This window comes from Nanorana parkeri, unplaced genomic scaffold (genome assembly GCF_000935625.1).
Source record: "Nanorana parkeri isolate BGI_ZX_2015 unplaced genomic scaffold, ASM93562v1 scaffold7, whole genome shotgun sequence".
NCBI lineage: Eukaryota > Metazoa > Chordata > Amphibia > Anura > Dicroglossidae > Nanorana > Nanorana parkeri.
In genome coordinates this window covers 1,697,669-1,725,374 of record NW_017306275.1, presented here as the reverse complement: position 1 = coordinate 1,725,374, position 27,706 = coordinate 1,697,669, and the positions used below count along the sequence as shown (strand labels likewise).

Genomic DNA, 27,706 nt, shown 5'->3' with positions numbered 1-27,706 from the left:
ATTGCCCAGCACAGATTTATAACTAGGTTAAACTATCGGAGTTAATATTACCCATGAGAAAAGGGAGTGTTGTCATTTTTTAAAGCAGTCACCAAATATTTAATGGCAGTAGCATTCCATTAACTGTAATCAAGTAGGGTTAAACTTTCTGTTATCAAGTAATAACAAAAGCCTGCTTATTTTTCAAAGATATCCCTTTCTGTATCATTCGGTTTGTTCTATATACAGTATTTGTCAATAATTTGGATACGCCAGTAATTTAGGTGCGCCACAGAGTGCATTTCAGCAGCAATACTGCAAATTACCTGGGAACATGAGAAGATGTGAGCATACACTTATTATCAACTTGTTATTGTTAGTTTTAAAGCCAGTTCAGACTTTTGTGTAGTATTATTGTTCACATTCACATGCACTATGGATGGCCAGCCAGCACACCACAATGCAGGTTTTACTGCAGCATTTTCTTCACCACAGCGCACCACAAGGAAAGATCACCATTATACACTGTGGTGCTTTGGCCAGGCATGTTGGGGTGCAAGCCATTGACTTTCAAGCCTGCAACATTCATTAGGCCCTAGGGAAGATAGGATGCACATTACTTAATGGTTTAGAAGGGGGCATGAACATTACCCAGTGAGGCCACAGATGCTGACCCACCTGGTCCCCCAATGATCTGAGTTATGGGGGATACAACTAGGAAAGGGAGTGGATATTAGGATTTGGTTGTTTGAAAGTACAGCTATCTTTTAAGGGTCAGTAAATAACTATTCATTTTTGTTAGATGTTTAGATGATTTGAAAAATATTTTTTCTATGCCAAAATAACGCATGCAGTGATGGTTATTGGTTCTAGAAATGAATGTGCCAAACTTTTCTAGCTCCAGAAGAAGTCATAAAACCCCCAATTTACTGCTCCAATCTCCATAGCAATTCCACTTTTTTTTTAGCAAGTACTTTTTTATTATACACCTTACTAGGTGGTTCAGAATAGCTGTTTCTAAGCATGTGAATACCTAAGAATGCAGAGGAATGAGCCTGTATAGGAATAATAACTAGTTTATAATGTTACCTATTATTTACATAACAATTACACTGCTTATAAATTTACATCTCACCTACATTGTTCTAGGTTTTTAGGCTTATAATAATATTTTACTATGCCTATTGTGAAACATTTCCTGTCTAATAACTTGTACGGAGGTTCTTCCAGTCAGTCTTTTTTTTCAGTATACACATTTGAATCTCAAATATGTTTTACTAGGACGTCTATAATTGGAAAAAAAGAAGAAAAGCACTGAGCTTAGAGAGAAAGCTGTACGAATAGCATTTACTACTGCCAATGCATTGGTTTGCAAATACTAGAGCTAGCTTGAGATAAATAGATAGATTAGATAGATAGATAGATAGATAGATAGATAGATAGATAGATAGATAGATAGATAGATAGATAGATTTTTACCTCCGTTCTGTAGAACTGGCTATACACTGTTAGAAATTGGTATAGTTAATCAGAGCATTCGATCTTGCCACCATTGAGTCTACTAAGTTCGTGGGAAGGTACTTAAAAAGGTACTCCAGACCAGCTACTTGATTGGAATCCCAGACATATAAAACAGGTTTCTTTTGTGCCGAGCACATGAACATTATAATATGTATGATTTCATTCATTTCCTTCTTATTTGATGTTCCTCATCCCTAGAGTCAAAAACAAACGTCAATTAGACCCCATTGACCATTAGAAAAATCTAAGACATTTTCTGAAAGTGAACATTTTTGAATGGAATTCTACTGGTGTATGGCCAGCTTTGGAACACAACATCTCCTTACAACACATTGAAGTTGTAGTCTGTGTAAAGCTGGCTACACATGTTACAATGTACTACATTTAGGTTAAATGGTTCAAAATCAAAATTATGAAACTAATTTATGAAAAGAAAAAAAACTGAAAAGCTGTGCAGCTGGCTTTATGTTGGTCTTTGATCTAATGAATTGTTTCTGACTTTTTCCATTGCTGTGTCCTGCGCATCCTTTATACAGTTATATTGAAACTTGAACTGTATGTAATTCAGGGGAACATTAACCCACACTATGTAGCACTAGTTGTGCACATCTGATGCAGCCAATGCATGTTACAATTTGATTGCACAGTCTTTTAAAGTGTATTTCCAGCCAAGGAATTTAAGGAAAATGTGTTTTTTTCTTTACAGATCAGTATGGCCCGGGGTGGGGGCTAGGCTAAGCTGCAGCGCATTACATGTCCTGGTGATGTCGCTCTAGCATTTTCATGCCCTCCCCACCAGGCTATGCAGAGAGGAGTCTGAAGCATCTGATCCTGCGGGATCCACCCTGGGGGCGGATCAGATACTTGACTGGCAGCACACTCTGCTCTGGAGTGACATAACCAGGACATGTGGCCCACTGCGGCTTACCCCAGCCCTTACCCGGGCCACGCTGAACCGTAAAGAAGAAACAAGACCACGTGATTGAAGAAATAAAGATAACAACGGTATTTGCATGGTATTAACGCTATTATTTTGTTTAAAGCATTTCGGTCTTTAAAGAACGACTGTGGGCAAAGCAAAACTTAACCCTTGCAGTAGGGCTACTCCCGCACTTCAAGGGTTAGGTTCTTGTTTTGGTCTAGGGTGTAAAATAAAAAGGATATACTCACCTGAACCTCAGTCCCACTTGACTGCTAGACCCGTCCCCACAGCCTCTCACCCCCTGCTCCAGCGGTCTAAGGACGTGTGAGTCATCACGTCTAATAAAGTTGTATTAGATGTGAGGAAATCAAGGGACATACCACCACCGGAGTGGAGGGGGAAAGAGGCTGCTGTTAAGAGTCTAGCAGCCAGGTGGCACTGTGGTTCGGATGAGTATATCATTTTTTTTTTTACATCCTAGACCAAAACAAGCACTTAGCCCTTGCAGTGCGGGGGTTAATACAAGTACAAATTGTGTAGTTTCTGGTGGCCCCTTTTTGCATCTCAGGAAAGGATGGCTACATCTGGTCTGAAAGATAAAAACATACTTAATAATCTGTATTTTTTCCAGGTTGATCGGCCAGAAGAAGTCGCTAATGCAGAGCAGAGAGAAGCAGCCTACCGATACCAATCGGTGGGAATTCAAGTCGAAGAAGAAAGAGCGTAAGGATTTTATAAAACCCCATATAGTGGTGTGGTGTGTGGCAAGCCAGTATTAAAGTGTATTTTCTGCTTTTGCAGTCAAATTTAGGAAAACCCCCAACAAATGTTAGTTATGTGTTCCTATTCACACCGCATAAAAAATATTTCTCACCTTTCTAGTTGTTTCTTTGGAGCAGGTCTTTGGGCAGAGCACACTGCACAATTTCAAAGTGAAAGTGGGGAGGGACACAATAGGGACAGAATTAGTGTCCTCTCAATAACATAAAGAACACAAATCCTGAGATCTTTAACACTTTGTTAGGATGGACAGTGTTCAGATCTAGTTTATGACTGATAATGAGATCTGCCAGCACAGGACAGGCAAGGTTAAAGGAGAACTATGTGGTAAGTGTTTTTCCCCATAGTTCTCCTTAAGGTAACGGGAGGACACAAACTAGCGTCCTCCCGTCACCCTAAGCTCAGTATACCGCGAGCTACAGTTCGCGGTATACTGAGACGCCGCAGCCAGAGCGGATCCCGACTTAATGACGGGATCCGCCCAGCTGCGTGAGTGACAGCTGGCCCTGCCTATCTAGAGGCAGAGCCAGCTGTACCCGCCCCCTCCCCCGTCCATTCCGCCCGTCAGCGCTGGCAGATCAGAGCGGGGAGAGGGGAATCCAGCCCCTCCCTCTGGCACGGCAGAGAGCCGTGACAGGATCGAGAGGCGAGCGAACCCGGTATGTGTTCGCTCACCTCCCGATCTACTGCGCCGACCTGTGACAGTGTCATTGTCACAGGTCGGCTAGAACTATGAGGTGAGTGAAAAGCACTCACCTCATAGTTCTCCTTTAAACATTAACATTACCATTAAAACGTTATGCTACATGAATATGCAACAAATGTAAAGGAGGTGTTACCCCAATTTGGCTTCACAAGTGGAAATACACTTTAAAAGGCAAAGTCTACCTTTTACAAAAAATAATAAATGCACACACATTAATAAAAGAAAAAAATGTATATTTACATTTTTTTTGCCTTCCAGTCTGCAAAGCATTGCAGCCATGATCAGTCGATTGCTGCTGTGATGCTCAGGTTCCTGCAGACTCTTTCTTTAATCCCCTGTCCATACCAAGGTATGAACTTTCTTTACAGGGACAGTGAGTATGAATTGACTATAAATGTGGGGTGGAGCCGTGTCGATGTTTTTTGATACACCCTGAATATGGGTATAACACGAAATATGGTCAAAAAAGTAAACTTAAAGGAGAACTATGGGGTAAGTGTTTTTCCTCACAGTTCTCCTAAGGGTCATGGGAGGACATAAACTAGCATCCTCCCATGACCCAAAGCTCAGTATACTGCGAGCTACAGCTCGCGGTATACTAAGTCCGCCGCAGCCGGGACGGATGCCGACATTACTGTCGAGATCCACCCAGCTGCGTGATTGACAGCTGGCTCTGCCTATCTAGAGGCAGAGCCAGCTGTACCTGCCCCCTCTCCATCTGTTCCCCCAGTCAGCGCTTCCCGATCTATTGAGCCGACGTGTGACCGTTTCATTGTCACACGTCAGCTCGAACTGTGAGGATGAGTGAAAATCACTCACCTTGTATTTCTCCTTTAAGTAGGCTATACATTCAGTGAATTTTGGCTGCTTCCAAAAGGTAAACTTACGTAGGCTATACATGAACCGGACGAAATTTGCACGGTGGGTGCTGCTATCAGTGCCCTTCTGGCTGGCATCCCTCGATCAGCTGATTGAAGGAGCAGGTTGGAAAATTCTTGGCCAAACGGAGCTTGCAGCCAATCAGCTTCCTGAGAGTGGCCAGCAGCCCCTAAACGTTGATGGAGGAATCTGTTATATTTGAATCGTTCAGCCCGCAGGTTGAACAAAGAAAATATATGCTTGTATACCCGGCTTTAGCCTTTAAGGTAAGGTATGCTACTGAAAAACTGAACGAACTGGCATTAATGTAAAGCCTTGAAGCTTTTGTCCAAGAATGACTTACTCCAAATGTCACCATTGTCCCTCTTATTACATACTGTCTCAACCATTGTCTGGAAGTTATGTCAAGTTAAACAAAACAATGCATGTAAGGTTAAACTGTTTGATTGTTATGATAGTAAACTGGTATATTTAGCATGATTTAACCAAGGTGAATATCTTTCCCAGCTAGAACACCACAGGTGGTGAGGAGTGTCCTGTGACACTGGTATTCGTGTGATCTTCTGCTCCATGCTCATGTGGTTTTGTTTACAAGTAATACTTCAACAGTGCCTTCAACTGTCACTGATCGGTCTTTTCACCATCAAGTGGATTCCATGTCAGAAGATTAATCATGAGGCTTTTATGGTGTATTGTTGGGGCAAAGTGGTAGATATTTGGCAAGTGAATTAACTCCAATGAGCACATGATCCAGGCCTTTTTTTTCCATTGGTAATTTAAGAAACATAACATGATACATACTGTATGTACAAATATGCTACATATGGTAAACATCATTTTTGGAGCATAATGGTTATTTTAAAATGTTGTATTCATTTGGCTCGTCCAATCTAACTCTTCCATGAATAGTCAGGCTAAACCTCTGCTTTGAAGATTATCTGCTGATGATAGTCAGATATTAGATATGCACCACCATGCCACTTTTATCGCTGTGATTACACATATTTGTAGGGGCACAGTGTACAATAACGTAATAAACGTTTATAGTACATAGATGTGAAAGGAATTTCTTCCATGCTTGCTTGCATATATGAGTATAAAAGTGGAAATAATCTGAATTCGGTGTCTTTTGACATCCAACTACCAATGTACTTGCTTTTGGCTATGCTTTCTATTGAAACAAGGAGATGTCACTGTTTTATTTCCCCACAGCAAGTGATAGAACTCTTTCCCTTACCATTTTGTGACAGTATCTGAGATAACTGAAACAGTTGATCCAAAAACAATAAATATGGCTTTGAAACAGGAAATTAATTTTTTTCTCTCCATTTTTTAGGTACATGTTATATGAAATATGTATATATGAATATATGAAAGTGATCAGTTTATTATAAATACTGGAATTCGTTTTTCACTCTATTTCTCCTGACAAGTTCATGAACAGTGAAATGTGACATGGTTTAAAAACTGCTCCAGATGCTCCAGATTAATTTGATACATTTTTCAACTCTTTAGGCTGTAATTTAAAAAGGTGCAGGTCATCCAGGTTCAGGCTGGTGATAGCCGGGGGCTCCAGTAAACCTTTTATAATTTTATTAATGATTGTTTTCAATTTTTTAACTTCTTTGACTGTAATTTCAAAAAGGTGTGGGTTATCTAGATTCAGGCTGGTAATAGCTGAAGGCTTCAGTAAAGCTTCTATAAGGAAATATCAATTAATTTAATACATTTCTGAATTTTTTTATTATAATTCTAAAAAGCGCAGAATTTTTTGGGTTCAGGACGGTAAAAGCTGGGAGTTCCAGTTCCAGTGAAGCTTCTATAATTTTATCACTTTATTTGACCAGTTTTTATACTTTTTTGACTGTAATTTAAAAAGTTGTGAGTTATCCACATTCAGGCTGACAATAGCTGGAAGCTCCAGTGTAGTTTTTGTTAATAATTTTGTCAATTACTATGATCAATTTTTTAACAGTAATTTAAAAAAATGCAGGTTATCCAGGCTCAGGCTGATAAAAGCTGGGAGCTCCTGTTAAGTTTCTAAAATTTCATAGATTTTTTTACTTTTTTTGACTATAATTTAAAAAGGTGTGGGTTATCTAGGTTCAGGCTCCAGTAAAGTTCCTATATGAGGTGGAGTAAAATGACGCTTCATGAGATAAAGCACCAATAATTACCCAGATCATATTTCTGTGAATGTTATTTGGTCACCGTGATCATTGTAAGGCACATTTTATCAGTCTAATTCATTACATACAGCCCAATGCTCTTAATTATGCAGGGCGTGATAATGGAGTGCATTAGTGATCCTCCATTGAAGGCCTCCCCCACTGACACTGACTTGAAGGAATGTCACAGCTTTCTTTGTTTCATGGCCTTTTAACCCACTTCTTGACTGGTCACTCATCACTGCCCCCCGGCGCAGATCTCTAGAGTTTTCAATACTACAATATTAAACACATGCAAATAGGATAGTGCTCAGAGATACCTCCTCCATTCTGTTGTGTAGGCTTGGGATTACAGTTGGCATTTTTGCTGTCAAAGTATACAAGCACTCTGACAGCTCTGTTTTTTTCCGGTTTGGGCAACCTTCAGGTAAACTGCATGCTAGAACCTATAGTTCACCAACAACTGCCAGGCCACAGGAATGTAACGTCAGGTTTAGTCTTTACACTTTTCTTTGTTCTGTATATATACAATGCCATGCATATAAATCATTTAAGAGCATGTTATTGAGTTTTAAAATCTAATTTCCGTACCAAGAAAATAGGATGCCAATTAAAATACCAGCATATAATTGTACTGAGGCAAGAAGCCAAAAAACTCAGGGCTATCCCACATCGACACAGCATCTTGCACACTTTGATCAGAGTGGATCTTTGGACACCAGTATTATTATGGAATTCATTTATCAACAGCCAAAAGTATACCTACAAATCAATAATTATAATGTGAAACTTCATTGCATACTAAATGTATGTACTAAATGTTAAATGCTTAGAACTAGGGCTGGTACTGATTACAATTTTCGTGTTTGATTAATCAAAATGTTTTAATCGATTAATTTTGATTAATTATAACGCACATACAGATCCAACTACATTGGCCTATACACATACAGCACAGCAATGAAGTAATAAAATGAACTAGGATTACAGTAATCCAGCGCATTATTAATCTCACGTGCCCCACTCTATATGGCCGCTGCTTGAGTGGGGCAACTCAGAATAATAACGTGCTGGATTAGTGTGATCCTAGTTCATTTTATTACTTCATTGCTGTGCTGTATGTGTATAGGCCTATGCCTTGGCTGGCGCTCGTGCAGAAAGTTTCTTGGGCAAACTCACAGGCCCAAGTGGCTCCGTCGCCTAATGAAGGGAAGGGGGGAGGAGTCCGGTGACGTCACGGACATCGACGTCATGGGACTCCTCCCCCTTCCCTTCGTTAGCCGTCACGGACAACAACGTCACCGGACTCCTCCCCCCTTCCCTTGCCGACGGAGCCACTTGGGGAAGGGGGGAGGAGTCCGCTGATGTTGATGTCTGTGACATCACCGGATATCCGACGGGACTCCCGGAAGCCGGCGGAGAGGTGAGTGTTTTCATTAGCGGTCAAAATAATTTTAATTGATCAAAAAGTTTAACGATTAATCAAGAAATTAATCGTTAATTTCCGCAGCCCTACTTTGAACAAATAAGATTGTTTTTCAGGGACTTAAAAAACATACATGCTTTGATCATCCAATGTGCATGTTTATACCTATGAAAAATGGAGAAAAAGTGTGGTCAGGAACTTTTGTCATTGGCTTAAATCTGAACTCTGGGATAACCAAATATAGTCTAAATACAAGAGGCATGTGTAGTCTGACTTGAATCTTGGTGTGCATTGTATATTTCTTTCAGACCTGTGCAGTAATCCAGTATGAAACTTTTTCTTTGTACGGAAGCTTCCTGTAATAAAGACCAGTTACTGCTACCCTCTATCTGCAGGGTGACTGGTCTTCTCTCAATCTCATCCTGTACTTCTCTGCCTGTAGTAGGTGGGGCCTGTTGGGTCCCTCCCACAGCACTGCTCACTGCACAGGCTATGTACAGCACAGTTGTCACTGCAAATCCATTTGGTGCACACAAAGTGGCTTTATATCCTTTTGTTACAATGGAGGAATATATTTAAATGAAACTTTTTGTGCCCGGATTTCATCTGTAGCCTAGACAATAACAGTGATTCGCTTAAAATAACTCCTATTTTCCCAAGACTGTGGACTTTCTGGTGCCAAATTCTGGTGCCCATGTATAGGAAGTTCGTATGATAATAATGACAGCTGCCAAAGGATCTAGCCGTAGCTTCGGCCAGCTTCGGCCCCAGGACCCCTTTGGTTCAGCAGAACCGAAGCGGTGCTGTACGGGCTATTCACTATAGCCCGTACAGCTCCCGCACGTGGTCGAGCCGAACGCATATGCCTCAGCTCGGCTGAGCCGCGCTGAAAGCCGAAGCTGGCCTAATCGCACACGCGCGTGGTGACGTCACGCACATGCGCAGTAACGTCTCGGCGGGGTGACACTCGGTTACCGCTTCGGGTGTCACCCAGCCTCGGGACGCCCCTGTGTGCACCTACTACTCCCACCAACTTTAGCTATTACACAGTAATATTATTCTTTCCATAGAATTTTATGAAAAAGGCAGCACGAAAAAGGAGTGATCTTCCATTTTAGGAAAACTCTTGCTGTTGGAACAACCAAAGCACATGAGAATATACAGTTTTAGGGGGATTGATATCTAATGGACTGTAACAGTTTTACTATTTTTTTGCCTATAGGACAAAGCAATCATTATTCCCTTAGTACGGAAGTGAGAAAATGTTCAATTTTAAAGGTATAAAGAAGCAGACGCTCTTCACACTGTGAAGCACTCCTGTCCTGCAGCTGACAGAGCTGGCGTATTATATTGCATACAGGTTAATCCAGTTCATGATGTCAATCTTCTCAGCACCTTACACCGCTGCTTGTTGCTGTTTTCTTACCAAAAACTGTCATGCAGCCTTTAATAGTATGCAAAATCTCAAGGCACCCCAGTCTAAAATAAAATATGTAAATGTAAAAATGTAAAAAATGACACATGGTTCCCTCTAAAATCTATACTGGATCCTTATCCTAGATAGGGGTCTGGCATAGAGGACCCCATGCAAAAAAAAAAACTTACGAAATAATATTACTGAAATAATTTAGGAACTTGGCAAAATGTGACGATTATGTAATGTTTCCCCTTAGCACAAGAGTGTATGAAGATAGAAAAAGTGACCATAAATATTTTAAGTGAATTCCTTGTGCAAAAACATGATTCCATTAAAAGGGAATTCATGCTAAAGCAGGATGCAAAAAACATCTATTGCATGCTGTAGCTTTTTTTTCCAAACAAAATAGGGATCCACCTTGCAAATCAAACTTGAACTTTCGTTTTTGAAATGTTTAAGCAGAAAAAAAAACACATGCTGCATATTAAATACAGCCCTGATATCTTGAACATTTACAGGGTTGTTCACAAAAGGGTGAAGAGTTTGGAGAAGGCAGGAGAGGTGAACAATCTAGGACAACATTGGAGAATATTCCGCTATGTTGTCCTAGATCGTTCACTTCTCCAAACTCTTCTTCCTTTTGTGAATAACCCTGGTAAACATTTTGCCTTTAAATTCTTAGTGAAAATACATATTCATGCTGCCATTCATCTTTTAACAGCTGGCTGCCCTGCTTGCTAAATACCTCTCTAGCTGTTAGTATTCACAACTTTTGAATGCAGACCGATGTGTTTCCTGGTTCCAGCATTTCCCTATCTCCAATCCCAGAGCAGACTCCTGTACACAGGGTTAGGCAACCTTGGCACTTCAATTGTAGTGAAACTACAAATCCCATAATGCCTCTGCCTCTGAGAGCCATGTTTGTGGCTCTCAGAATATCGCAGTAACTAATGGGACTCGTAGCTCCAACATAGCTGTAGGGCCAAGGTTGCCTACCCCTGCTATAGAATTTGTCCCACATAGAATCATATGACATGGAACTCTCACTCACTAATATGCACTGTACAAAGCTTACAGAACAGAAATATAGATACATTTGATTTCTAGACAGTTATACAAAATACAATTTTAATCAAGCTATCTATCGATTTACAGTAATTACATGTATTTTACCTTGACCCAGCATTGCTGTCTTAGAGCCTGTTCATACCAGTGCAGTCCCAACGCAAAGACAAGGCAATTTGCCTTGTTTAGAATTGGTATAGTTCACACCACCACTTTGTGACATTTCAATAAAGTCCTGCCAAATAAAAATAAGGATAGAGTTTGATGGTTTTCCGCACATTGACAACACTACACAGAGCACACAAGCGGCTGCATTCTAACAGACTCCTAATCTATCTGGATATCAGCCCCTGAAATGCCCCTCATTGAAGCACTGAAAGTAGCAGGGGCAGCCCTTTGTAGAGTGCTGACAGTCTTACTGTATACTCATCTTTACAGCAGGAAAGTGCACAAGGATGGTATCATCAGTGTAGGTCTGTTTCTATATTGTCCAGTCACAGGCCAGGGTAGACCCAAGACCAGGCTGTATTGCTCATAGTCGGTGCAGTTGGCAGAGAGGTGTGCTGTCTTGTTGGATGTGGACCACAAGACTGAACAGCATTGAAACCCTTTGACAGGTAAATTGTTTTTATATACCATTTATATTGTATGTGTCGGTTGAGTAAACAAATTTGAAACAGTGGTAGACAACATCCAGCCATGCTTCTTGGATGTTCTTAACATCCTGATAATTCAATGATATCTAACGCCAATGTTTTACACGATACATTGCATGACAAACGCACAAGGGCCCATTTCTACCAGCCCAGTCTGCTGTTGTTCGATAATGCATGCACGTTAACAAGCATTGCGTTAGGGCAACCTGCTCATTTCAACAGGCAGGCCAATGGAGCAAATATCGTACATGCAGCATTTTTGGCAGCACAGTGCACCACCACATTGTTAACATGACAATGTAGGTGTGCTGAGCTTCCATTCAGAATAAATGGCACTGTAGCAGCACACTGCTTTGAATGGGCCCTCAAATAACATATATATTAGTAATAACGTATTTAGCAGGACTGTGCAAAAAGCTAGGCTGATATTCAAAGTGCAGTAAACTATAACAAATTGATTTGACTCTACTGAAGTTAGTAAAAGTTGTATTCTGATATGTTGGAATTGGTACTATACTTTGCATCTCATTCCTAGGGGTACTTATGATGCCTGACCTATAAATCAATGAAGCTTTTCTTCACCAGAACTAGACTTGCTGTTTAATTAAAATCCTGCTGTCTTGCTCTATTTATGTGAAATCATGCAAGAAGCAGGATGACTAAGATTGCTAAAACTGGATAACAACAAAAGAATTAAGCGAGTCATCGCATTTGATATGCTTAGCATTTGATGTCTCATATTTGGAACAAAAGGCAATTACTCCTAAATTACGGTAACTCTTTTCACATAGCAGAGTTTTCTGTTCACTAGTGTGCTAGGCCAGCAGTGTGTAAACACACACACGCAGATTATTCACACTGACATTCAGGTGACTGGAGTATCTTCAAAGACATGAAAGAGATCATTGTTGGCCTGATAGCAAAACTTTCATTTGAAGTAACAATAGCTGCACAGATGGAGCGAGGGAACTGGGGGCATGCACGTTGGCACTTGTCACATCTATGTTAACTCCTTCACTGTAATCTTCATAAACCAGAAATAGGGTCCACAGATGTACCTGTAAATGAGTTAGCTTTCATAACAGTACACACAGGTTGCACAAGATTTTGAGCACCCCTTCCCCCATGCACCTGTCCTAAAATGATGTATTGCTACAAATGGTTCTGTACACAAATGCCTAGAAAAATGGTTGCTTTGTGATACAATGTATTGTCAGGAAAAGTGTCCTACAGTGTGCAGAACGTGTCACTGGCCTTGTCACTGCTGCACACTGTTCCTTCACAGTGAGTCTCCCTAATGCCCCCCTATAGCATAACTGAACTCAGAGTCAAGCACTTATAGATTTCCTTCGTTCAGCCTTCAATAAAGGTGGATTGAATATTCTGACTGTTGTTGAACCATGGGATGTTGGCAGAGCTGCACACTGCTCGAATTTCAGCTGAGCTAGCAGGACTTGGCCGAAATTCGAACAGTGTAAGGCCAGCTTAGAACTACCTGAAGACCCATGGTGGTGGATGTCCATCTACATCTAGTGCCTGTGGCTATGAGCATGTTTCTGCTGCTTCTATGGCCTGGTAAAGATCATGGAATGCAATACATGCTTGTCATGTAAAGTTAAATGTATATTTCGATGTTCCATTATATGGACTTCTAATGGGCTCCAAATAACCACATGTACTGTCATAGTTCATATAATGGATTATCAAACTATACATAGGAAGCTTTATTTAAAGTAAACGCAGGAGTTAAATCTCAAAAATGTATTCAAGTATCTTGACTATTAACAAAAAGTTATCTTATTTGTGAATCACGCAGCTGTAGATCCTCAAACCATCCCTGAATTTGTGCTAACACTGTCCTTCCTTCTGGAAAGGCTACTTTTGTTCCCCATGGTCCCTGTGTGTGTTGTAAAGTAGCCACCGCTCCAAGCTCGCTCCTGTGATGTACTGCAATCTCATGTATAGTTTAGTAATTTGTATTGAGATTGTAGTCCATCACGGGAGGGAGCTTGGAGCGGTGACTACTTTACAACAAAGGTAGCCACCCTCCAGAAGGAAGGACAGTGGCAGTATCAATTCAGAGATGATTTGAGGATCTACAGCCGAGTGATACACAAATGAGCTACCGTTTTGTTAATAGCTAAGATAGTTGAATGCATTTTTAAGATTTAACTCCTGAGTTAAGTGTCACTTTACTTTACAGTGTATGACAGGTGAAATGTAAAGGAAACTTGTCATGGGAGAAATAAGTGGGCAGACATTGGCGTGTTAATTCTGGTTTCCCTCACCCGGAAAAAGAATGTATCAATTTTAGGTAGGATGTCAGCAATGGCAGCCCTACTATCTTATGACAGGTTTTTTTTTTAAACACAGCCAGTGTTTTGTATAAAAGTTATACAACTATAACATGTTATATGATCAAAATAAACATATTTTTAAAAAGGATGCAGTGCCATCAGCATTTGTATTACACTGGTACGGTATGTTATACACTGGTTAAATATTTTAAGTAGGATGTTAGAAATAATAAAACAGGTTGGGTTACAATATATCTTTGTAGTAAGAAAGTTGCTCTCCTTCCTTATGTCAAAAATGAGAAACAGATCTGAATCTTTTGGTAACATTTTTAAGGAGCGGACAAACCACTAGAGGTTCAGGCAGGAGTTAAATGGGAGGTGTAGAGATTGGGTTGGGGGGAAGTAATTATAAGACGTCCAAATACTGTTTTGAAGCTGAGAAGACTTCCTTGCATGGACAATACTTTTTTAAAAATCATTGCAGATCTTTTTTAAGTGATGTTTTATGTATTTTGTTTACTATATAAAATCTTTGTTTTACAAATAACCATTTAATAAAGGGGCACTCATGATGCTGGTGTTACAGAGCATAATCATTTTCATTTCAATCAAGAGAGTTCACAGCAGAAGCTGTTTGCTTTTAAGCTGTGTCTTTCTTCTTATCTCTGTATGGGCCCACATGAACAAAGCAAGGAAGGAGGATGGAAGGCATTGAGTCTTTACTTTGGTGGTTCAGTTGTATGTGCAAAATTTAAGCTTGAGCTATAGAATTCGTTAACCATTTTGCTGCCAAGGTGTTGTTTGTATTTTTTGCACACATGTTATAATCCATATTTTAGGTCTGAAAATTACTTAAAACACAGAGAGTTATACATTTTCTGAAAGCACAGACTCTGCAGAATAATACGGCGGCAGTTGCAAATGTTTACATTGCATGATATTAGCGCAACTCTTTATCAAACCCAACATTTCTGTAAAAATTATACTTAAGTTGATTTTAGTGAATAAAAACACATTATAATACCCATTTGCTCAAATATAAAAGATAAGGTTATGCTGAGTAAATAGATACCCAACATGCCAAGCTTAAAAATTGTTTGCGGCTATAGGCAACCCTTTAAAAGCCTGTACATGTCATCAGTTTAGAGTTAACTGTTAATATTTGCCCTAGATTTATTGCTTTCACTCTGGGGCACGTGGAAATGCCTAACATGTGTAGTGCAATCACCAATAGTGGTGACAGGTTTTCTGTAAGGTGACATTATGGGTCTATTAAAATCCTAGTGTCACCTTTCCACTTCAAAGAAGCTATTCAAGTACAGATCAGGCTTGAATAGCTTCTTCCCCAACTTCCCTAGCTGGGGAATGACAGATGAGGAGACGGAAGTGATGCAGTCAGTGTCACTTCCGGCTCCATTCAGTGCTGAGGAGATCAGCAAACAAATGCTCACTGGTCTCTCTGTCCATTTCCTGCTGACACCTGTGATGTTGGTGATGCAAGGCGGGTGTATCGGGTCACAGACCTGTAGAAGTGATTTTGGGGCAGCTCAGCCACCAGAATTGCTTCCAGTGTAAAGTCAACAGTTGGCTTTATGCATGTAAACAGAGTCCCAGCAGGTATAGCCTCCTCCAGAAGTCCGTTTACAGGGGTCCACTGCCAGTGACGTACGTCATACTTCATTAGCAGTGAAAGGTTTGAGGGTTGTTTTTGTTTTTTCCAGCAAAGCAGTCAAAAATTTGTTTACCTAGATAATGCTAAAAATGCCTATAGTGTTACCATGTCTAAATTTACTACAGATGACATAAAAATACTACTACTAATAATAATAATCATATACATAGATTTCTAAAAACGTAATTACATTTCAGCATTAATTATGTGCACATTTTGGCTTCTGAAGCAAACTTGCCTTACCTTGTATATTAGAAATTACTATTGTCTCATATATAAACAGCAGAAGAACCCTGGGCTGGGGATCAAAGGATTCCTATCAATGGAATTAGAATTGGAAACAGCAACATGTAGAAAAAGAAAATGTACCAGGATATGTATCAAAGAAAATTAAACAGACCTATAACAAAGTAAATATTATATTCAACATAATAACTAATACAAAGAATACATGTTTTACAAAAGAAATGCAAAAAAAAAAAGACATGAGGAAAGCGAAGAGAGAGAAAGAATTCTTTGTGCAGGGGAAAGGAGGATTAGTAGCAGTAAGGAATGTGATTATATAGGCAGTTAATGCACCAGTTCTAAAGGCTTCAGGAAGGGCAGAAGTGTGCTTTGTGTCATCATAAGTTCACTGGGGGAATGTCAGTCTGTGAATGGAGTCTGGGGATAGTTAAAAGTTCCAGTGCAAACAAGCAGATTTCAGAGAGTCAAGAGATAAGCATGTTACCTTATGTTTTGATCTTTTGTGTTATTTCTAATATGTATTTATTAATTTTTATTATTTTTTATGAGCCACACATTATTGTTAGGTATTGATAATTAGGCACAGGTTCCAATAACATTTTCAACTAATAAACTGCCTAAAAACTGGGTTATCACATCAAAATATTAAATCAAACTAAAAGGTTAATACAAATTTACCAGTATTCCCTTAACTTCAATCCTTAAATATAAGAAGATAACCTAAGCATTAAATACATGGGTATACCTAAACTTAATACTTAACTTCAACCTACCCTTAAACTTAACCTTCTGCAATCTTCTATTTAAGTATGCAATTACAAAACTACTATTGCAACCTAATACTATATCAGGGATAGTGTGGATGAAAACATCCATGTCTACTGGTAGTGGCATCACCAGTCCCTGCAAGGAAGTGGGGGTTATCAAGATCCCTGGCTGTTATAGAGATCCAATAGCTTCAGTAATTTCTTAGTCATTGACCCAGGCCAGGTATATAAAATTCTGATGACTTTCATATTCTGCATGTTATTTCTTAGTCACTGGCTGTAGTGGCCATACACTTATGGTTTTTCCTTGTTCAGCCCCATGGGTGAACAAGAAAGAATGTTTGCTTCCCCCATCCATACTAAACAGCATGAATGGGGTAATAAAAAATGAACACCTGCATATTGTTGTAAAGCAGAGGTTTCCTCTAAAGTCACTTTCATTTTTACAGTGCAGAACTGACAGGTTCTCTTTAATAAAAGGACCTCTGAATAACATATCTCTTTTACCAATATAACCATAGAGAAGTAAGAAGGGTACTCTAATGTTGGAGAAAGAAGGCATATTTCCCAGGGTATAGACCTCCACGGTACTTGTAATATCCCATTATAAGTGAAAGGAGCCTATAATACCAGTGAGAACAACTAGTGTTGCAAGGCACTGTTCAACTTTAAGTTGATATAAACATTTGTGCATTTGAAAAAAATTAGTTATTGGAGAAAACTGTCTGCAGTTACTAGATCCTCTAGTTCAAATTTATATGGTGTTGTTACATTACACAACATTCTAAAGCCCGCATAGGACCATTCACAAACAGTCCCATTTCCCTAGAAGGATTATAATGTAGTCCTACCACAGTCATACACACACATTAAGGCCAACCTTAAGAGGAAGCAAACTAATGTACCAGTATCTTTTTGGATTGTATGGGATAATTCATGCAGATATGGGGAGATCGCACAAACTGTTTTTGGAATAATGTGAGAAATTAACAAAGGAAAAGTGGCACGAGTGGTGTAAATCACATTAACAAATCAATCTGTGCTACTTGCGCCAGTTATTGTTTCAACGTGAAATAGAAACTGGTGTTGTTTCTGCTCCTAAATAACAAATGAATAGTGGCTGTTTTCAATATAGAGCACTGCCACCCATCTCTGCCATATTGGACCTGGCATACAGGATATGATTTGTATGGCGGTAAGGGGGCAGAGGGAGTTCTCTTGCTTTCTTTGCTGCAGACAAGGCACAGAAAATGGAGCAGATTGCTTCTGATTAACAATTGTTATTTAGGAGCAGAATCTGCTCCATTTCTCAGAAGTGTGGCACAGGCTTTATACCTGCATCACTCTTTGTTAATTCCACCCAATGTGTGAATATTTACTTCAAATATCCAGTCATAAGAAAAACAAATTCCTGTTCATTTTGAATGTGCAGATGATTTGTACATGACCAGATAATTGAAGTGAACACAATTTTTAAGTGAAGGATCTCAACTTCTATAATCAACAGTTCTTAAAAGAGAGACAAGGGGAGTGCCTTAGGCAGCCGAGTGAATAACCAAGCCAAAATGAAGTGAGGCAAACGTCGTTCGGCTATTCTTTTCGGCCCTGTATGGCTAATTTCAGCCATACAGCAGCTAAAATCTGTATATCGACTGGCTTCGGTTCAGCCGAACATGCTCAGGCAAACATAAACAGCAGTTGTTGTCATTTAATGACAGCCCAGTGTCCTCAAATAGCCTGGGGACGCTGGGCTGTCATTAAATGACAACAACTGGGCGGAGCCAGCCGTGACATCAAGGCTGACCCCGCCAGTTTGTTTACATTTGCGTGGAGAACGGTCCACTTCGGCTGTGACTTTGGCTCGGCTCAACATATGCTCGACATCAGTTGTGACATACAGTATGTGTTTGTGTTGGCTGAGTCATTTGTGAATAGACCGTACAGCAGCCCTTCAGTTCAGCTAAATCGAAGGGCTCCGGCGGCTGAAGTGAGCCAAAGGATTAGCCGATGCTTCGGCTTAATCTTTTGACTCCTTCTAAATAACTGCACTGAGCCAATGAAAGCTCCCTCTAGTGGCTGAGCTTCAAATCTCCATAAATAATTTGGTTAAATAACTAAAGAAGCAAAACACGTGAAAGTCATGTCAAACATTATTTTTCATAAACACTGCAATAATAACTGAAATACAGTCACTGAATATATACTTTCTGCTCCAGTTTTGATAAATTCCCCTCACTGAAGGGAGTTTTTTTAAACTGGAGCAGGCAGAATCTGGAGCAGTTGCCCATAGTAACCAATCAACTTCGAACTTTTATTTTTAAAGCTTAACTGAACAAACTAAAGAGAGAAGCTGATTGGTTGTCTGCTCCAGTTTTGCCAACTTCCCCTCATTATTTTTCCCTGTACTTTAAACCTTCCCATATTACATTTGCTGAATACTTGCTGATAAAATGTCTGTATTACAGCCAGGGGTATGTTCATATCATTTATGTGGTACATGTAACAGTTCAGTAAGAACAACATAAAAATGTTTGTGTGTAGTACCTGTTCCTCTACTAAGGTTTTCTACATCAAAGCCCATGTGTATGTTTTGTAACTTTATTGAGGTGACAGGTTTGGTGCACTGTCACTTTAATGAGCTCAGAGAGTTTGAAAGGAATGGGTCAGGTTACATAGAAGCATGTGGATTGCCTGTACCCGTGTTCCCACGCCTTCAAAGATGTTTAAATGGATTTATCTGTTAGTGAAAGAACTGTGTTATCAAAAAGAGGAATGCAAACACTGCACAGTTCTAACTGGTGTAGACAGTCGTGATGTCACTTCTTGTGAATGTTTCCCCGTACAGCCAGTAACTTTTGATACTTTTGAAAAACATTGAGCACAAGGGGAGTCAAACGCTGATAAGTGCACAGCACATTCTGTAATGCTTTGCGGTTTCCAGAATGCTGTTTGTATTACAATGAGCAGGTTCAGGCTTGAATAGCAAATATTTGATCTACTTTCAATAACTTGCAGGCGCTTCACATAGATGGTGTAATAGTATTATGCAGTCATTAAAAGGTGCCACCTTATATATGACAAAGAAGAAGCAAAGGTGAAATGTAGAAGTCATATAACTCCCAGTAAACCAGTAAATATTACATCATCAGAGCTATAGCTCTCATTCTATAATCAGCTTACAATATTTATAAACACATTATTAAAAGTTTATTCTCTGCATTTGTGGTGTAATCATGACAAAATATAAATCGGAGGTCTCAAAATTTTTCAGAATGGGGGACATATTGTATATTTTACAAATATTAGCCAGCTGAAAAAAAAATCATATTTTTTAAATGAATGAATACAATTTTAATGAATGAATAGGTCACCCTTACATCCTGGACTGCCCAACAAAGCCCCTCTCAGATCCAGGAGTGCCCAGAAGAGCCTCCCCTTACATCCAGTATTGCCCAATAGAGTCCCCCCCCACATGCAGGGGTGCCCATCAGAGTCCCTCCCTACATCCATGGGTGCCTAGCAGAGCAATAAAATCATTGGTTGCTAGGATGTCAACAGTCCTGGCAACTAACTATGGTTGGGGTGGATCTGAATTCCAATACAAAGACCGGCGCCTCCACTGCCAACTGGCTGGGGTTTCTGCAGGCCAGATAAAATCTTGTAGCAGTTCGGATGTGGCCTGCAGGACGTAGTTTGGAGACCCCCAATATAAATCATGGCAAGAAGGCTAGTATGTTGGAAATGCATCTTTTCAATGGGGACGCTGACAAAAACACATTTTATTAGAGTGGGGAAGGGTAAGAAGCTCGGACAATGTTTTTAATAAGGTCGTGCCTTCCTATTGCGGTGAGAAAAGCTCCCTCATTCCTTCAATGGATGACACAAAGGCAGGTAGTAAGGGAAAATGTCCCCAATGTGGTCACAGAGAAGTTTGGATTGAGTAGGGGAACATTAGAACCTCTATCAAGTTTCCCCAGAGGGGAGATTTTGTCTTACTTCCAGTCCTGATAACTGGCACCACCTAGGACGGAAATTGAAAGAAATCTTTATAACAAAAACACTAACAGCAACTTTTAGTAGAGTTTGGAATAGAATCTCTGTTTTATTTCTTTCTGCATTGCTTCTCACTTGTAATAGACATTGTTGCCACCAGGGACAGGAAGTAAGGGCAACTTCCTAATGGGGAGAGCAATAAAAAAGTGACAGAGGTTCTAATCCTTCCTCTATTCTATTCAAAATTTAGGAAAGGTTTTGCAGAGACTCTTAAACTAAAGCTACAGTATGTTCCTATCAGGATACTATACATACACAACCTGCACAGGCCCGGAGAAAGTAATGTCTGCCTTTGTGTATTTCACTCCAAACTGAACTTCATTATTCTAATGTGTACTTTATAATGTAGGATTGCCTAACTGCAAGCTCCATTATAAGCAAAATTGTTTACTATTAGTAAAATGCAGGAAAAAACAATAATTGTCCCTAATACTGCACAGGGAGGCTTTCCGATGACCCTACTGTGGGCAGGTGTTTGTATGCTTCACAAAGTAAACCGTACTGTATGTGCAGGAGGATGCCTGTCCAAGTGCTGTCTAGTGAGTTATTCTATTGCTTTAGACATACTTCATTGTCTAAATATGTACATCAACTATGTGACTGTTCAGATAATGCTGGCGTTTATCTGCTTTCCATCAGTCACCTTTACATCACATTCAGCCTAGTCAGACAGCATAGTCATCTAGTACAGCAAGAATAGTCAGGGTGCTTTCACTTATTAACAGTTGGAGTGAAAGTAAAACTGAAGTGGGCAATACACTGTAATATGTTTTTCCTTCAACCTGTGCGCTGAACTAAAAATATAAAAGATTCCTCTATCTACGCTAAACAGTGTGGGTGGACAAATCTCCCGCTGTGAACTTTGCATTCTGACAGAGGTACCAGCTGCTGTCATAATACACGAATGGTGCTTGGAGCTGATTGGCTGAAGATTTTCCAAACGGCTCCTACGATCTTCTGGTCAAGGAATGCCAGGCAGAAGGGTGCGGACGGGTTGACCCTAATGTAAAAGTAATGTAATAGAAAATTGGTGGTTGAGTACAGATGTAAATTGTCGCATGCATCCTCTTATTATAGCACACACCATCTCCAATAACCTAATTAGTTGCAATGCATTGTGGCACTGCGTGGCATTACCACGGTGATAGGTGGCCTCAAAGTCACCCAGGGTTCTCAGCCAGAGGGGCTGAGTGGCTCCAGGAAGACATTACTGGTACCAGGAAAGAACTGCCTTTTCAGTCCTTTCCAGGTTTTCTGGATCCTAGTTGGGATCCTGGACCCAGTCGACTTCTTAGAGCTCTGGGTGGGAGGAAATCTCCAGTCCTGGGTCCATGCTTTGGTAGTGCCCGGCACCTAATTGTGCACCTGTGTACATCCCTCATGAGGAGTGTGCTGGGATGTGTTCAGGGCTCCAGCTGGGAAGAGGAACAGAGGTCTTCAGGAGTCAGTAGGACTCCACCCAGATGTCAGAGGGGAGCCAGGTGGCTGTGTGTGCTGGAGGCACCTCGAAGACAGCAGAGGAGACAGAGAGCCAGTGACACGTAAGGGATGTGTTTAAGAGTGCCACGAGAGGTGGACTGTGGTTCTGTTAAGAAATACCCTAATGTCCAAGGACTGGGACACAAGGAGTATGTGCAACAACCTGGAGTGGTGAGATTGTCATACCTTCAGTTTTGCTGAAATACAAGCAGACCTTGTATTATCGTTGAAGCTTTGTTTTCTGTTGCTGAATGAAATAAAAGACTGTCCTGTTTATGTTTAAAACGGCTTTCTTATTAACAGTTGGAGTGAAAGTAAAACTGAAGTGGGCAATACACTGTAATATGTTTTTCCTTCAACCTGTGCGCTGAACTAAAAATATAAAAGATTCCTCTATCTACGCTAAACAGTGTGGGTGGACAAATCTCCCGCTGTGAACTTTGCATTCTGACAGAGGTACCAGCTGCTGTCATAATACACGAATGGTGCTTGGAGCTGATTGGCTGAAGATTTTCCAAACGGCTCCTACGATCTTCTGGTCAAGGAATGCCAGGCAGAAGGGTGCGGACGGGTTGACCCTAATGTAAAAGTAATGTAATAGAAAATTGGTGGTTGAGTACAGATGTAAATTGTCGCATGCATCCTCTTATTATAGCACACACCATCTCCAATAACCTAATTAGTTGCAATGCATTGTGGCACTGCGTGGCATTACCACGGTGATAGGTGGCCTCAAAGTCACCCAGGGTTCTCAGCCAGAGGGGCTGAGTGGCTCCAGGAAGACATTACTGGTACCAGGAAAGAACTGCCTTTTCAGTCCTTTCCAGGTTTTCTGGATCCTAGTTGGGATCCTGGACCCAGTCGACTTCTTAGAGCTCTGGGTGGGAGGAAATCTCCAGTCCTGGGTCCATGCTTTGGTAGTGCCCGGCACCTAATTGTGCACCTGTGTACATCCCTCATGAGGAGTGTGCTGGGATGTGTTCAGGGCTCCAGCTGGGAAGAGGAACAGAGGTCTTCAGGAGTCAGTAGGACTCCACCCAGATGTCAGAGGGGAGCCAGGTGGCTGTGTGTGCTGGAGGCACCTCGAAGACAGCAGAGGAGACAGAGAGCCAGTGACACGTAAGGGATGTGTTTAAGAGTGCCACGAGAGGTGGACTGTGGTTCTGTTAAGAAATACCCTAATGTCCAAGGACTGGGACACAAGGAGTATGTGCAACAACCTGGAGTGGTGAGATTGTCATACCTTCAGTTTTGCTGAAATACAAGCAGACCTTGTATTATCGTTGAAGCTTTGTTTTCTGTTGCTGAATGAAATAAAAGACTGTCCTGTTTATGTTTAAAACGGCTTCAAGACTGTTCCTTAAGCGCTCACCATTTGTGCTAACCACCGTCACAGCATATAGTTTATAGAATAATCGACTTTCTTATGCCGCTATCATCTTCTGAACACATCTGTTGCACCAAAAATGGACTAATATATTTTAAGAAACATTATTTATTTGACGCTGACTATGGGTGTCTGCGAAAGGTCACTGTTTGGGATTTTGTTTTTACATTTGGAGTAATGGTTACATCAAACAACCCCTAGAGTTGAGCTATTAGTTGGCAAGCAAAGCAAGATTATAGGACTCATTAAATGCACAGTAAATCATTATCCATCTTTTACGTGCTTAATGCATTTATATTAAAAATTGGATGTGATTCTAATTTTTTCTTTATATTCAGTTATATCACCCAACTTTGCCTTAAACCAAAATACAAATTATTAGTTAGTGCTTATAGAATATAGCTTATAGCACACACTGAAGGGCAATCTTAACCTACCAGAATGTGTTTAGATTGTGGAAATCAGACCTTGGAAACCTGCACAAATGTGAGAAGAGCACCATTTTACCAGCATTTTGCTCACCACTTAGCCATTCTTCTGGGAAATTAGGATAAAGTACAGTATATATAAAGTCAAATGTTTTTCCATTTTGGATAAAATAGGGAATGCTTTTCCAATCTTTGCCCCTTCTGGGAGATTTCCCTTCACTTCCTGTCCTTTTATATACAACAAAAAATGAGAACAGATCTCTTCAAAAAGAAGGGAATGCTCAGTAAGACAGTTGTCACAGAACACCTCAGTAACATTTTTTGTAACTGTTCCTGCTTCCATGTTTTTATTGCACAAAGACAACAACAAAAATCTCACTAGTTATAGCTAGCATTGTATATTTGTTTTCTGACATTTTTATATAAATAAATATAATAAAATCCATGTGGTTTTTATTTCAGTTATTCTGTTACTAGCTATCTGTATGCAAAATCTGTAAAAAATAAGTCAAGGCAACTGGACTTGCTTTATTTTTCTTGAAGACGTTTCACTGGTCATCCAACCAGCTTTCTCAATTCAGAATGACTTGTACAAAAAATTATCTGGGAATAAATATGGTGAATGTTGCTCCAATCCACATAATCTGTTAGTCGCAACCAGGTGTTGATTGCATTTGCATAATTGGAGTCTAGGAGGTGTTATACCTATAAATGCAATCAACACCTGGTTGCGACTAACATATTATGTGGATTGGAGCAACATTCACCATATTTATTCCCAGATAATTTTTTATACAAGTCCTTCTCAATTTAGAAAGCTGGTTAGATGAACAGTGAAAGGTCTCCAAGAAAAATACAGAAGTCCAGTTGCCTTGACTTATTTTTTACAGATATACCATGACCTTGATGAATGAGAACCTTCACAGACATATTTGTATGCAAAGTAAACAACTGCAGTTTATCAAAATCTTATGAAGTCATACTGGTACATTATAGGTCTGGTGATCATGAGAATGATGATTTCCACAGTTTAGTAAAAGGGCTATGTGGATATACTGAACAATCCTTTGGGGGTATGTCATTGTATAAAGGACTTAAACCCCTGCTGTAGGGAGAGAAAGAAGAAAAGCAAGCAAGATAAAAACTGTAAAGCTTTAGAGGGTGGTAGAACAGTAGGTAATGGGGATGTAATTTGGTGTAGAGTTAGTACGAAGAAGAGGGTATTAGTGTTTCCATTGAAGATGTTTTTCCTCACATTCCTTCACCATTTTCCCCAAAAACATCTTTCGAAATCAGGCGTAACTAGAATCTTCAGAGCCCCCGGTGCAAGAAACCATGAAGGGCCCCCTGGAGAGGCACTGTGGTCGCCTCGGCGGATACCAGGGCCGAGCCCTCTACTTCCTTTCCGGGCTCCCCAAGTGGTCAAATGCCAGGGCCTGTTTGCACATGTGACCACTGCAACCCTGGTAGTTCTACCAGTGTTTGAAGTCATACTGGTACCTGATAGGTCTGGTGATGACGATCTCCAAAGTCAAGCAAAGGGGCTATGGGGACATACTGGACCATCCATTGGGGGTCTGCCATCATATAAAGAATTGCACCCCTGCTCTAGAGGGAGAAAGGAGAAAAGTAGACAAGATAAAAATGGTAAAGCTTGAGTACTGTAGAGTAGTAATAATGGGAATATAGTTAGGTCTAGAATTAGATAGAAAGGAAGGAGGTGGTATTAGTGACTCCATTGGAGAGATTTATCATCACATCCCATGAAAAGAAAATGGCTGGAGTTGGGTTGACTAAGATTAGGTGATCTTACGTATAATTAAAACTAGTTATAAAGGTATTTCAATGTATAATAACTATGTATACTAAACTCTGTCTTTAACTGACCTTCTTTGTTTATAGGTTTGCTGAATAATTGATTTCTGATTTCCCCTTAATTAAAGGTTGCGCAGACTGACCCGATCGAACAGTGTTACTGCTGCTGTGCAAGCAGATCTGGACCTCAGGGAGCATTTTGAATGTCCAGTGGAACTGGCTGAACAGGAATTTCAATATAGTCGGCCACTGATCAAGCAGTATTCCCGAGATGCTTGTACCTCCACAGTCAGCATCCAGGGCTCAGGCAATCATTACCACGCCTGTGCGGTGGAGGAGGACTTTGATGCTGATTTTGATCCTTCCATACTACCTCCCCCAGACCCCTGGATTGATTCCATAACAGAAGACCCATTGGAAGCAGTTCATAGGTCGGTTTGTCACAGAGATGGACATTGGTTTCTAAAGCTTCTGCAGGCAGAAAAAGACAGGATGGAGGGATGGTGCCAACAAATGGAAAGCGAAGAGCATGAAAATCATCTGCCTGATCCTAGTAAGTAATTTGCATTGAAATTGTTGCTGTTGTTTTTAACCACTACTATAAAGTGCAGACACCCAAATGTACATACCGATAGCAGATTTTAGGCAGAATGTGTTATGTTAGTGCATATGCGTTGCACAAATGATTCACATCTAGTTGATGCTTAGAACATACTTCCAGCAGAGGAAGAGAGTCAGTCAACAGTAAGGTTGGCCATACACCTATCAATTGTTTTCGTTCAACCTGCGGGCTGAATGAAAAAAATTGACGTGATTCCTCACTCAACACAAACGAGTTTGATCAAGGAAACATTGCTGTTTGCAATGAATTCTGACAGGTCCCACTGTCACCTGTCAGAATACACGATCAGAGCAGGCAGCTCATTTGCTGCTGGCTCTAATCATACGAAGATTTTCCAGCCGGCTCCTTCAATCAGTTGATCAAGGAATGCCGGGTGAAATGGAGCCAACAGCCCCACACAGTGTGCGAATTTCAGCCAGTACATTAAAAACCGTCCGAAATTCATCCAGTGTATGGGCACCTTAAAGGTGCTCATACACCTTATGATTATCGGACGAAACTTTTCATCCGATGATCAAATAGTCGTACGATTTTCATACGGCAGCCCCATCCTGCCATGATGATCGCAAGATTAATTTAGCCGTAATTAACGAAAAGCACCTGGACGAAATGCGGTAATTGATTTGCAGGGAAGTCTAAGGCATAGTCCTTGAATTGTTGCAAAAGAGGTATGAGGGCAAGAAAAGAAAGTCCTCACTTAAAACAGATGAAAAAATAAAAACTAGCAAACAACCCTTGAAAGAACGCCGACATAACTCATCACAAGAAACTCTCTTTATGGTTCCTAAAAGAGGTATTTCATGTTCTATTGTCATAGAATACTGAATTACAGTGGATTGAATTTCATTTTTTTTGACTGAATATGGACTCAGAGTGAAAACAGATCTCTGCAAAAGTGATCTAAATTAATTACAACAAAAATTCAGCTGATTGCATAAGTATTTACCGCCTTGAATTTGACACACCTAAGTACTTTTGAGTATGTGATTTTGATGCCAGTAAGTGCTTTAAATGCCAAGTAATGTGGGGCCCATTCAGATAGTCATATTAAAAGCAAATGCATGTTTTACCACAGCTTGCTGCAATGAGTGCACCGTAATGGGGTGCGTTGCTGTGCTATTCAATTTGAATGGTATCACTAAGCACTGCACAATAGTGGGCAATGGACAATGCACCACAGCCCACCATGACATGCACAGTGTGGTTGGTGGTGTGCTGTGTAGAAAAAAAATGGTGTCTGTCTGATTTTTGGGGTGTTAAGGTGCGTTGCCAGCCCCTTCAAAATGAGTAGGCTACCAGAATGCAGCACATCATAACACACAGAGATAGTCTGAATGGGCCAAATAAATATAAACAATGTCAGAGTGGGAATTTTTATAATGTACTTAGAGAGGACCTTCCACCTTAGTGACAATGTCCGC

At 40.3% G+C, this 27,706-nt stretch overlaps 1 protein-coding gene across 1 annotated transcript in view; it reads left to right on the top strand.

Annotated features, from left to right (window-relative positions):
• DLGAP1 (DLG associated protein 1) overlaps positions 1–27,706 on the top strand; it is a 205,333-nt gene that overhangs the window by 151,511 nt on the left and 26,116 nt on the right. Inside the window, exons 6-7 of the mRNA XM_018553488.1 lie at positions 3,054–3,145; positions 25,792–26,216. Of these exons, the coding sequence (XP_018408990.1) occupies positions 3,054–3,145; positions 25,792–26,216 (517 nt within the window). The remainder of the gene's footprint in view (positions 1–3,053; positions 3,146–25,791; positions 26,217–27,706) is intronic.